The sequence below is a fragment of the Dendropsophus ebraccatus genome, chromosome 11 (assembly GCF_027789765.1).
Source record: "Dendropsophus ebraccatus isolate aDenEbr1 chromosome 11, aDenEbr1.pat, whole genome shotgun sequence".
Classification (NCBI taxonomy): Eukaryota; Metazoa; Chordata; class Amphibia; order Anura; family Hylidae; genus Dendropsophus; species Dendropsophus ebraccatus.
This window is the reverse complement of record NC_091464.1, coordinates 17,771,340-17,785,187: the sequence shown is the minus strand read 5'-3', so window position 1 is coordinate 17,785,187 and position 13,848 is coordinate 17,771,340. Positions and strand designations below refer to the sequence as shown.

At 41.8% G+C, this 13,848-nt stretch overlaps 1 protein-coding gene across 1 annotated transcript; it reads left to right on the top strand.

Annotated features, from left to right (window-relative positions):
- The first annotated feature begins 1,959 nt into the window (after positions 1–1,959).
- On the top strand, positions 1,960–7,708 carry LOC138767505 (D-Ala2-deltorphins-like). The gene is made up of 4 exons (XM_069945039.1): positions 1,960–2,036; positions 3,466–3,582; positions 4,626–4,706; positions 7,315–7,708. The coding sequence occupies exons 3-4, from the start codon at positions 4,633–4,635 to the stop codon at positions 7,601–7,603; spliced, it is 363 nt and encodes a 120-aa protein (XP_069801140.1). The 5' UTR covers positions 1,960–2,036; positions 3,466–3,582; positions 4,626–4,632; the 3' UTR covers positions 7,604–7,708.
- The last annotated feature ends 6,140 nt before the right edge of the window (positions 7,709–13,848 follow it).

Below are 13,848 nucleotides of genomic sequence, written 5' to 3'. Positions count from 1 at the left end.
AGTACTTGACACTCCTTGATTACCCCACTATAGCAATCAAGTAGTAAACCTCTTCTCCTGCAGACATCCATACTTCTGAGCTGTGTCCACCCAATAAACCCCCCGGTACTTGCTTATGCGCTGGGTCGGGCCTTCTAATATGGCTCCAAGGCAGTGCAGTGTCCCAGAGAGGCGTCCACTGTCTTTTCGAAACAAGTATAGGTCGGTACTGTATTGTGTGTAACCTCTGTGATGGAAGTCTGTAGTATGGTCCCCTCCTGTTAGCCCTATATATACAGTGGGGTGGGATATTGGGTTCAGTTTAGTTCCTGACAGTTTATGAGACACAGCATCTTCACAGAGCCTGCTGGGCATGTTCCTCAAGGCCCTGGCCTGCAGCCAAGAGCCTTGTGTGGGACTTCTGTTATTTCTTCTGACTACTAGCCATGTCCAGCTAGAGCATTGCATGTAGGAACTGCAGTGAAGGACGGGACTAACCTATTCATGCTGGGGGACTGTATTCTCTACTTCTGATACCTCTGAAGAATTCTACAAGTGTATTGAGGTTCCAAATTAGTCAGTAGTTTAGCTACGTGCAAAGGCCAAGTCTTTACTGCAACTTGCTAGCGTGTCTCTAGAAGTGTCTCTTCCACTAGTTGGACCTGAACTCCCTGACGCGTGTAGGCGGATGTCCTTCCCCGTGGATTCAGGACTTTTCTCTAACAGCCCCAGCTTAACCACTGTATCTGAATAGGTCCCTAACCTTACTGTACAACTAAAAGTCTTTCTTAAAGTAAATGTACCATCAGACTCGGGCTGAAGCACTGGAGGCGGGCCGACCCACCCCCTCTATGACGCAGCTCAATTAGAATCAGCAGGGACATGTATTCAAATATAGTAGAATCAACCCAACTAACCAACCAATCATTCCCCACTCTTCCCATTCCACCACCTAGATAGTAGACATGTTGTTTGGCTGTAAAAACCTCCTTCCTTATCAAATGTCTATGGACAAGTGAACTTGAGAAGTTCACACCGTTCATGTTATCTATTTATTGTTTAGAGGGTGTTTACTTGTAGGGTTGCAAGCCTCCATTTTGATTGGCCGATATGATATCATATTGCCCTCCTGTTCTTACAATTTTGGTTAGATTTTGCAGTACTAGGGAAATGGCAAAATACCCTGTACTTCAAGAAATTAAAGGGGTACTTTGACATGAGAAAACGTTTAATATAGTTCTGCAGTTATATAGAAAATAATAAAGAAGCTATTCTTGCCTCACCGCACTCCCCCTGGTGTCCTCCTGTGGTGTCTCCAGATCCACCACTAAACGATCCTAACGCCACTTCAGAGAGACAGACTCGTCTCGACAGTGGCAGTCTGATCAGACAATCACTGGTCAATCGCTGTCCTGATTCTGGTAATGTGTTGTCACTATTGTTCTCATACTCTGACAAGGCAACCCATGGTCACATACACATGTCCGTAAAATCTGTATACAATTTAGGGTCTACGGACCCACATATTTAAATGGCCAGGCTTACACATCCATACAGTATCCATACTGTTTGTGTTACAAAGACTAATGAATGGGTCTGCGCATTGCCAACAGCTACGGATGTACATGGGTCCACGGCTACGGGCAGCCGCACGGATGTGTATATGTAGTTGAAAGAGAACGTTAAATCAACAATGTCACCTGATCCACTGTTTGTTACCTAAATTATTTAATGGTTTCAATTAAATTACTAGTTTCCAGGAAATTATAATATATGAACTGACTCATGGCAAATATCTATAGATCTGACATGTTAATAAAAAAAAATATTTGCACTAATGCGCCAGACTATGTACTCATTTCTACATCATAAGACCCACAATATATACATTGGCATGGGAACAATAAATAGAATGATCTGGTCTACAGTTTAGTCATTATTATTTGTGCCCCCCAAGCCCCCAAGTTACAGGTATATAAACCAGTGTATGCATCCCAAGAAGTGAAGCGTTCTGTGATATTCTCTCCTCCTGTGCTCAGTGCTTTCTCTATCTCAAGGTTAGTATTGTTTTTTATATATTTAAACAGCTTTATAGTTTTATTTCATGTATATTTGTTTCAGCTATTGATAGAGATTTCAGCACAATTTTAAAAGTTAGGTCTTAAATCCCGGTAGATACTGAGTAATGAGCTAATTTTTTAAATCTAGTTTAATTTTGCATTAGTCAGAATTGGTCGAGAGTTACTATTTGCATTTGGGGCCCATTTTGGATTCAGAAATGTTCAAAAATCCCAGAAAAGTTCTCTTCAAAGGCTATTAGGACTGTCCGCAAACCATTTTAGGCTCAATAACACAAGCTTTAGTAATTAGAATGAAACATAATAGACAACACAGAAGACATACAACTGTGCAGGGATAGCAACAGCAGCACAATATGGGGACATATGGGAGGTATTCAAATTAAAGGGGGAATATACAGTATATCAATGTTAATGGTGTTAGTAGAAGTAACAGCAGTGACTACTAGCTGCAGTGATGGCAACAGTAGCAGCACAGTATGGAACATGATGAACCAGCAAGGGGATGGGTGACTGTGTAAGCCAGTGGCATGGCCTCAGCCCAAGAAAAGGGGGCACAGTTGCTTTGCATGAAGTGACTGGTACTTAGTTTGTGAATCAAGCATGAGTGGCTGGGCGTAGGTTGCGGGCAGCCTGTCTATATGTGCTGTGGTCTTCCCCCCTTGTCTACTTGTGATTGAGGGTGCCTTCACACACACCGGATCTGCAGCGGATTTCATCCCTATGAGATTAACATCCCGCTGCAAGTTAACACCCCGGTGGCTGGAGCATACATCACCTCCTCCCTGTCAGGGCAGCGCACAGACTGGCTGATCGGGACGAGCAGACACTGGGAATCCCCGAAACAAAATTCTCATAGGGATGAACTGACACTGGATCCGCAGTGGATTTTGCTGCGAAATCTGTGTGTGAAGGCACCCTAAAGAGGAGTTCCTTGTGATTCTGTGGCTAAAGCCCCTATTACACAGGGCGATTCAGAGGAGCAAGGGAGTGGCGACCTGTCAGGTCAGCGCTCGCTTGCTCCTCATTCCCTGCTTGCTGCCGGCACTTTTACATGCAGGTAAGAGCCGGGGGGAGGGCACGGGGAGCTGCCCAGGTGATCGCTGGATCGTCCCGGCAGCCCTTAGAAGATAGCGGCGGTCTGCTGCTGCCTCTCCTATTGCATAGTGTGACGGTAGCATATGGCTGCTATCTAGATCGTTGACTTTTCAACATGCTGAAAGACAACAATGAACCGACATCGTGCATGTTGGCTGATCGTTGTCCAATCGCCAATAATCGCTTTGTGTAATAGGGCCTTAAGTATAATGTTCGTTTGTGCAATTGTGTGTGTGCATTGCTGCAGCAGCAAATAGCACAAACAAGGGTTAACAGGTTAAAACACTTTTTTTTTCCTCTGATTTGCTAGGGGTGCGGTTAATTGGACACAGGTGTTAAATCAGACTTCAGTATTCCTGTGAGCTTGCTCCTGGTGGCTTGATCCTGAGAATAAGTTTGGAGTTAAAAGTAGGAAGTAAAAGTTCTGGTAAGACTAAGATTTCTTTCTTTTTCACTCGTTTTGCTTACTTTATCTTAAATCCCCATTTAACAATGTGCACCATTATTGACAATGCAGTCCAATGTACATCTTATATGATGTATGCAATCCTTGAACAACCGTATCAGGGTGCAGATTACATCCAGGGCCCCTGGCTTATCTCTCCTGAGCAGAGCGGAGAATTGTGCCACTATTGTGAGTGACAGAAACTTGACTTTTGGTCCGCAATATCTTAGAAGATAATCCAATCTGATGCCCTAGAGGTTAAGCTCATGATTTACTTTGTCTGACAAAGAGCAATAGAAGAGGAACCTGAATTATACAGTGTCAGGCTATGTTCACACATAATATTTCCGTCAGTCTTTTGGTCAGTAATTTTTCAACAAAAATTAGGAGTGGAACAGACAGGGCAAAATTATAATGGAAAGATTTGTAGAGCTTCCGTGTTTTCAACCCACTCCTGGTTTTGGTCAAAAATATGCTGACCAAAAGACTGAAAAATACTGTGTGAACACAGCCTCAGAGTGAGTACGACACAACAGAAGATAAAAGAAAAGTCACAAAAGACTACATAAAGCATAAAGCTATGTTCCCACAATGGGATATTGCAGCCATCATGAACAAGTACGAGTCCACCAGTCTTGATAAATCCCCCAAGAGAGTATGGAGTAGTAGGTGTTATGTGGGCTGTGCAATTAAATTGTTAAATGATACAATCTGTCCCATCATTGCAGAAAGACAAACTCTTCCCCTATTGGTGTTGCTGCTGCTTAGGATGTGAAAGAATATGTTTTTTCATTAAGGCTGAGTCCACACTTAATTTTCCTCATCAATAAATGTATGAAAACGTATGCATTAGTGATGCCAATGACTCTTATGTAGAGACATATGCTAACGTGTAGTACAATTAATTTCTGCACCCAACAAAAGAAGCGTATTCGTTGCTGAACATTTATTTGCATAATGTATTTCATTGGAAAACATTTAATATATATTAGGAAAAAAAAATTTAACTCACATTTTTTTCACAGACCAACCATGGCCACCTTGAAGAAATCACTTTTACTTGTACTATTGCTTGGATTGGTTTCCTTTTCCATCTGTGAAAGAGAGTAAGTACAGATTTAATATTCTGAAACAATGAGTTAGGTGTGGTCTGCTGAGCATTTGAGTCCTGCTAAATACATACATGTGGGCAATAGCTCGAATTTAGTAAGAAATCGACTATGTTTTGAATGTTAAATTCAATAGACCTGCAAGCAGTACCCTGTGTTATATGTTGGCATAAATTTTTGACAGTTAATGGATATATCCCAAATGTATTGTTGAATGGGGTGTCACACAATGGGGTGTGTGGATAATTTTTTGTGCCAAAAAAACTGTGACATGTCACTCCGCTCTGGGTTCTAGGAAAATGTGAATCCAGTTCTGGGAAACTTCTCCCAGTTTCCCATGACTGGATCCACCTTTTCCAGGCACACAAAGAGGAACACTACGGAGTTGAAAGGCAGCAAGCTGGCAAGCCGATGACCAAGCCTAGCAAAGTGCTTTGCTAGTACTGTTAATTCTCTCATCCCTAGTTTAGGGTACGTTCACACCTACTGGATCTGCAGCAGATTTGACGCTGCGAGTTAGCAGTGAAATCCAAGGTGGATCCAGTACTGTGAATATGAATGGGTCCCATACACGCAGCGGCCCCATTAACCCTTGCGCTGCCGGCCGAAAGCCTGCCCGTTCCCCCCGTCCGCCCTGAGCATACATTACCTGCTTGCCGCCGCGGCTGTGTGAAGCTCCCGGCTCCCCTCGCTCCTCTTCAGCCAATCAGTGCACGCAGCCCTGATTGGCTGAAGAGGGGAGTCGGGAGCTAATAATCTATGCTTGGGGCGGCCGGTGGTGTGGGAGGTGCAGGCTGCGAGTGGGTAGGCTTTCGCCCGGCAGCGCGGGGGTGGAAGCGGATCCGCTGCGTGTATGTGACCCATTCAAATTCACAGTACGCTAACTCGCAGCGTCAAATCCGGTGCGGATCCGGTAGGTGTGAATGTACCCTTAATGTATAAAACACTTACTGTGCAACTGCCATATTTTCCGTTGCTATCATTCCCCAATAAAGGGGACTGATCTTGCTCAGACAAGTGTAATCCATTTTAAGTGTGCATTTTGGTGTAATTTTATACAATGTTGTCTAGTCAGTGCACACAATAAGTTAGATGTATCTAAACTAGTGCAAAGGAAAATGGAAATGACATAGCTAAAAAAAGAGCTTAAGTGTAGCTTCACAAGTACCGTATCGCAGCAGATTTGATCTAAATAACTGAACACAGCATCAAATCTGCACCATTAAATCTTTTGCGGATCCTGTATGTGTGAACCCACCCTAAAGGAGAAGTCCAGCCTGAGGGTCTTTTTTGAAATGGCAGGGCATGCAGGGAAAACAACAAACGGCACTAACTTACCTCTCCCCGTGCCCGAGATCTGCCATCCGACCAGCCATTGGACCCCTGCCGGCTCAGGATCTCCTGTGCTGCTAATGTCCAGACCCAGCTAATTGACAGCCCGCTCAGCCAATCAGTGACTGGGGAGGGACGAAACTCTAGTCACTGATTGGCTGACTGGGCTGTCAATCAGCCAGGTTGGGAATTTCCCCCCAAGTCATGATGTCATCACAACTCGGCGGGGGGGGGGGGTAAATGCCCTCCAGTGGGGGTCCCAAGGTCGGTGAGGCGGGGCATTGCAAGCACGGGGAGAGGTAAGAAATCAATGATGCTCGCTTTCTCCCCTGCACTTCCCTTTTAAAGCAGTTTTTTTTAATGGAAAACAGATGACTTTCCTTTCTATTTCCCATTCCTTTTAAATCCAATCTGAGGTTTGGAAAAAAACTAGTGGCAGTTAAAAAAAAAAAGAAAGAAATTAAACAGATGTGTATAATAGCAGCCTGAATCCTTATAGTCCTATTCCACGGGCTGAGGAGGGCCCGATCAACAATGTAAACGAGCGGCGATCTGCTAGATCGCTGCTCGTTTACTGGGCCTATTCCACAGCCCGATGATCGTTAATCGAGGGCTGCAGGGACATTGTTACCGATGTCCTTGCAGCCCTTGCAGCAGCATACATTACCTGTCCAGGCTTCTTCTCCGCGCTGTCTTCATCCCCGGGTCCCGCGCGCTCTATCTTCAGAATAGCCAATCTGAAGATAGAGCGCGCGGGACCCGGGGATAAAGACAGCGTGGAGAAGAAGCCTGGACAGGTAATGTATGCTGCTGCTTCTTCTCAAATCGTCGGTCGCCCGCCGCGCACCGCTATTCAACCGTAGTGATGCGCGGTGGGGGAACGATGATTTTAGGTCTGGCCCTAAATGAACGATCAGCCGATGACACGATCATCGGCTGATCGTTCTCTCTATTTCACCGAATGATAATCGCCCGAATCGGGCCAAATGGGCCGATTATTATTACTGTGGAATAGGGCCCTTAGTTATTACATGGTATTATATATGATATGATACATGCCCTTTTAGCATAAATGGAACCAATCCAAAAAATCTTTTTCTTTATAATCCTGGACAACTCCAGCAGGTATTTCCCCATCATCATGGGCTTTTAGGATAGGATTGTTACATTTCAAAGCAGCGCCATAGAAAAGAATACAAATTAAATAAATTATTTTTGAGAAGGTGGAAATGAATAGCATAATGTTTTATTTATATATTGCCTTCTAACACAGGAGACGAGAGGAGGAAGACAACGATGTAGGTGAAAGTGAGGAGGAGGAAGAAGAGGAAGAAGAAGAGGGGGAGGAGGAAGAGGAAGGAGAAGGGGAAGAAAAAAGAGAAGAGGAAGAAGGACAGGAGGAAGAAGGACAGGAGGAAGAAGGACAGGAGGAAGAAGAAGGACAGGAGGAAGAAGGACAGGAGGAAGAAGAAGGACAGGAGGAAGAAGAAGGACAGGAGGAAGAAGAGGAAGATGGGGAGGAGGAGGAAGATGGGGAGGAGGAGGAAGAAGAGAAAAAATAATAAACTGTATTTTTGGTTATTGTTTATAAGATGCAATGTTTCATCTCTCAGAAGCACAATTATTATTAGTTGTGCCACACCTATATTAAAGAATATTTAACTGATTATGATCTGCCTTTATTACATATGCTCTATATTCCATGTCAATCCTGTAAGAAATATATATTTAGTATTCATTTTGATCTTGATCATTTTTAATTGAACTAAAAAGGTTTTTAGATAATTAGAAAACGAAGTAATGAATGTCCAGATATGATCAGAGAAGGGTTACATTCCCAAAATTGTCTCTAAAAATCCCTTCAAAGACCCTTTCGGACACTACTGCCATATGCTAGGGTACTCGCCTCATCGCTGATCCACCTTGGTAGAAAGAGCCAGATAGCTAGGACCAGTGTTCCCTTCATTTTGTATAAAATCTACACAAAGTAGTATTGCGCAGATTCAAACTAAAGATCCATTATTACTAAACCTACAAAAACCCCATAACAAATTGAATCCACAAATACTGATTATATATCCAAATAAATTTTATTGAGAAAACAACAACCCGTAATCCCCTAAAAAACATAAATCCACACATACAATTTAAAAACAGGAGGAGTCAGGACAGATATTAAACATACTTATACAAAGCAACTTCATAAAATAACACTGATTCAAATGACTATAACAATGCTCATATAGTAACATATATTATTGCACTGAGTGAATATGCATCAATCCCTGTATATTGCAACAACCCCAAATAGCAGCAAATGTATATTGGACACACTATATATAGCAGCATACAATTGATTGCACATAAATCCCAATTCAGACTATATGTATATATCCCTGTAAGGATACAACCAATGATTGCACCTATGTCCCTATACCTATGTATACCAAATCCAAGCTGCAGAGTTACTGATCCACTGAGATAATACTCAGAGAAGTATACCGGGATAAATCACTCACCCACACTGGATATCCTGACTCCTCCACTCCACACCCCAACGCGTTTCGCCGCTGCTTTTACCAGGAGCGATGGATTGGAGGAGTGTATGGTGCCTTATAAGGGGGAAGTATGTCTGGTGGCCAATTATGCAAAGTGTCCGGTGTTAACTTACCGGCGCGTCCATGAGCGCATGGTAAGCCGTCCGGACGCCATGTTCCTTCTAGTCTCCGCCCACAGATCAGGCGTCATAGCGCCGTCATTGAGGGCGGGAGTGTCCGGAACACCACGTCCGTCGGCGCATGCGCACATCGACGCGCAACACCCGACGGCCATCTTGGAAATGGGAAAAATGCCCATATCCATGTGAAGCTAAAAAAGGAATATCCAAATGAGAGAGCACCAGTGAACAAAACGAACTAAAGTCAAATGTGCAAACCAAACCATACGTGAAAATAAAGTGACAAGTGCAATATGTTTCAAAAATTGTGTAATAAAAGATGACATTAGTGATATTATGTATGCTGTGAAAATTATTAATAAAAAGAAAAAATTATTTTATACCAATATGATAGTGTGTGTATATATGTGCTTGTTGGTAATAACAAACATAATCTGGTGTGAAAAGTGAACATAATGATGTGCTATGTGATATAAGTGAATAGAGTGATAAAATATATATAAATTACTCTCAGATAAAAAAATGAATACAAAGCAAAATTGTGTCCCATATAACCTAGAAAATTCATATTAATATCAATAAATAGTGTCCCTAAATGCATATGTTAATGAAATAAACAATATAAAAAAAAACCTAAATAACCAAAAATAAACAAATAAAAAAATGAAAAAATAATAAGAATTAATAAAAATAAAAAAATATATATATAAAAAATAGAAAAAGAATTATATGTATTTAAAAAAATAACAAATAAACAAATTATAATGAAAATCAATAAGGAAAAAATATATAAAAAAAAAAATATATATAAAAATATTGATGTAAATAAATAAAACATTATTTTATATATGGAAATTTTCAAAAAACAAATTTGTTTAGGTATAAATTAGTGATAGAGTCATTGATAGCTTCATCTTCCGCAGGCAAAAAGATCCAAAAATTTCCCATACAGTTAACCCCAAGATGGCCGATGATGATGTATCTACTCCTATTAAACAAACATAAATATGATTACTGCACGATTCAATATGCACTTCTTAATATCCCCAATACAGATGACCACCATCCCAACTCCTCCCATAAATAAATTACATCCTCAATAAAAATATATATATCGTATAAAAGACACTAATTCCCACCCCCCACTATGTAATACTTCTTACCTACAAAACCCATAGTCGTAATAAATTACAGAAAACTAGAAAAGCTCAGCTGTTCATTTAGTCCCTGAGGCGACATTGTCTTCAATTTACAGATCCACTTACATTCCAACTGTGCCAGCTTTTTCCGTACATCTCCTCCCCTCATTCCAAGACGAGCTTGATCAATTCCTCTGAATTGCAGTTTTTCCCACTGCCCTGGATGGGCTACCCGGAAATGTCGTGGGATTGGTTTGAGACTCCTCATTCCATCTTCATCTGTTAGATCTATTTTCTGCGCTGCTCTGATGTCCCTGTTGTGTTCCAATATTCTTGTCTTTAGTTCTCTGCTTGTAAGTCCCACATAAATCAGACCACATGGGCATGTGGCATAATATACCACTGCCGTGGATTTGCAATTTATGTAATGTACAATGTGATATTCGACATCACCTTTTGAATTGTGAAATATTTCTGTTTTCATCATTTGGTTACATATGGAGCAAGCACCACAGGCTCTAGAGCCCCACTTTGGGCCCTTAGATGAAAAAATGAAATTTGATCTTGGGGCTACATAATGGCTTTTGACAAGCGTATCCTTCAGTGTTGTACTCCTCCTCGCTGTTATCTGTGGACGGTCCGATAGTATTCTCTTCAAATCATTATCCTGGTGGAGTATGGGCCAATATTTCTGAACAATGTTGGTCATTTCATTCCATCTTGTATGGTAATTTGTAATCAACCTTACTTGTTCTTCCTGTTGTCTTCTACTTTTGGGTATCAGTAATTCTCTTCTCTCTGATGTTTTGGCCCTCACATAGCCTCTGGCAATATCACGTGGTTTGTATCCGCGATTTAGAAATCTCTGTTTTAGTTCACATGACTGTTGTTCAAATTCCATTTCCTGATCACAAATTCGTCGTGTTCGTAAGAACTGTCCAGTTGGAATTGCCTTTATCGTGTGTGTTGGATGAGACGATCCTGCATGAAGAAGAGAGTTCACACTAGTGTGTTTCCGAAAGACAGTTGTATGAAGACCACCATTTTCATCTGAAAAAATCTTTAAATCTAGGAATTCCATCTTCTTTCTACTAATGACATGTGACAATTTAATGTTCAGATCATTGTCATTTAAATCCCTCAAAAATGTTTCCAAAGATTTTTCCGTACCTTGCCAGATGAATAGAACATCGTCTATAAAACGCATCCACGATACCACTTGTCCATCTTCCAAAGTGTCATAAGTGAGTACTCTCTCTTTTTCCCAGAACCCCAAAAATAGATTTGCATATGAAGGGGCACAGGTGGCCCCCATAGCCACTCCCCTTGTTTGAAGGAAATACCTATTTTTGAAAAGGAAAAAATTATGATGAAGTACAAACTCCAGTAAGCACATCAATAAATCCAAAAGATCTGATTCAATGCCCCTCATTTGTAGAAAATACCGATTCGCCCTTAAACCCTGACCGTGGTCTATACATGTGTACAATGATTCAACATCACATGACATCAGGAACATGTCTTGTTCCAAGATCACTCCATCCAGTCTCTGTAGTACATCCCCTGAATCCCTAATATAGGATGGTAAGTCCTGAACACAAGGTTTCAGGTAAAAATCCAAGAATCTACATACTGGTTCACATAAACCCCCCCGACCTGAAACAATTGGTCTACCCGGGGGGTTTTCAATATTTTTGTGCACTTTAGGTAATAGATAGAGTGTTGGTATTACCGGGATCTCTATTTTCAAGCCCTCAAATATTTGCTTGGATATTATTCCTTTCTCAACAGCATCCTCCAAAATCCCAAACAACTGTGTCTGAAATTGGTTCAAAGGGTTACCTGGTAGTTTTTTGTAACACTTGATATCATTCAATTGCCTAAATGCTTCTGCCTCATATTTATCTGTGGGCCATAGGACAATATTACCCCCCTTATCAGCGGGTTTATATATTACCCCCCGTAGTCTTTTCAATTCTTCCAAAGCTTTTCTTTGTTGGGATGTTAAATTGTCATATCTACGAAAAGTGGGTAGGTGTTCTAATTCTTCTACCACACATCGTACAAACATTTCAATCTGTGGACACAGAGATAATGAAGGAAACATCGCAGATCTTTTCTTTATATCTGATGGAAACTTACCTGGATCCGTCCATTGTTCATTTAAAAGTTCTTCTAGCGCCCGGAGCGCTTCCAGCTCCATTTCTGCTGTAAAGGAATTATTAATTCTTATTATTATTTTTTCATTTTTTTATTTGTTTATTTTTGCCTCTCATAGACTCCCATTATGAGCGGGAGGCTAACGGCATTCCGCGGCGGACAATTCCGTCGCGGAATTCCGCTAGCTTTGCTCAGTGGGAACGGGGCCTTAGTGGGAAGAAACTCCAGCCCCTCCATGACATGACTCCATTAGAATCAATAGAACCCTATCATAGAGGGGCTAGGGCTTTCTCTCACTAAGGGTGGGTCGGCCTGCCTCCAGTGCTTCAGCCTGGGCCTGGTGGTACAGTCACTTTAAACCTCCGTGGAGAGGGTGGATACAGCGGGAGGACCGCCACAGCCATAGGCTGTATCCCAGTTTTCCAGGCGGTGCTCCCACTTTATCCACCCTCTCCACGGAGGTTTAAGACAGCGGGAATCATTGCCGAGAGAGTCTGGGTTCGTACGAACCCGAACCTTGGCAGTTTTGGACCATCCCTACTCAAAATCCATGAACCTGCATACCTGTTCTGGTTGTGTCTCACAAAGGTAAGGGATGTACAGGCAACAATTGCAAGAAAATTTGTCCAAGGCACTCAATCCCATAAAATCATGTTCCTTTATTAATTGTTCACAAGTACACTCTACTTTTACAGAGGACTTTTTGTAATTGTGAACGATTAATAAAGGAAAATTATTTTATGGGATTGAGTGCCTTGGACAAGTTTTCTTGGAATTGGTGTTTTAAAAACTGACTCCAGTTGCCTATAGCAGTATGCAGTACCTATAGACATGGAAAGGGGAATATAGTACTGCTGGCCTGCGGACAGTTACTAGCTTTCACAACAATACAGAAAGCAGCAGAGCTCAGATGTTTTTAATATATTGGCTCAAATAAAGATGTTAGTTTTAGCATCAATTGAGGTGGGTACAAAGAGTACCATTTTGGACCTTGATGGCTCTTGGTAGTGGCTTAACTAATACAGCACTCTACATCCAAAAATAGGTATTGCTATTGTAGCGGTACTAGTGTTGATTCCAGTTGCACTTTTTTTTGTTTGCATCTACTGTATGTGCAGATTTTGCACCATTCAAGCAGGCGCAAAAACGGCAAATTAAGCTAATGAGTGAGTGCCATATAATCTAAATATGCCCTAGTTGCTAAATAGCAACAACTGGCAAGTATTTTTTTTTTAAATTGTAAGTTAACAGCAGCAAATCAGAAGCAGTTACGAAATGCGGCCAACCGAAATGCAACTGGAATGCAACCTGATCCTGTTATTTCCCCCTCTAAAGTTTGTAGGGTCTCCAGGCTGCCCTGCCTCCTCCGAGAAATGGCCTGGAAACAGAAGTGGCTGGAGAATAGGGGAGGTGCAGACCACCCCTCTGTGAAACTGAAATAAAAAGCCATTCTCCTAAAGATGCAAGATCACAGAGCCAAGAGAAAGGTACTTATGGTATGCCCACCTTGTAAGTAACTGGAAATAATGCATATCCGTGCTGTCAGTATCCCACTAAATCACCAGCGAGCGGTCGCTTGCATCCCAGAGGATAGAGGTGGCATTGTAGCGGCAGCCAAAAGAGAGCAGCAGACACCAGGAGAACAGACGCGGGGTGTCGAGCGATCTGTGGGATGTGATATATTCGATAATATCATCACATACATGTGGAGAGAGGGGAGTTACTTATGTTCTTTGTGTCAAGTTTTGTCTGGTTTGATTAGTAGGAAAATGTAGAAAATGGTGGTTACATTGCAGATGTAGCTCATTGCCTGTCTCATATATATTATGCT

Excerpts from the sequence above, each read along its gene's own strand:
- LOC138767505 (XM_069945039.1), top strand. The coding sequence starts at position 4,633 with ATGGCCACCTTGAAGAAATCACTTTTACTTGTACTATTGCTTGGATTG. Across the intron at positions 4,707-7,314 it reads TTTTCCATCTGTGAAAGAGA|GAGACGAGAGGAGGAAGACA; the intron begins GTAAGTACAGAT and ends CTTCTAACACAG.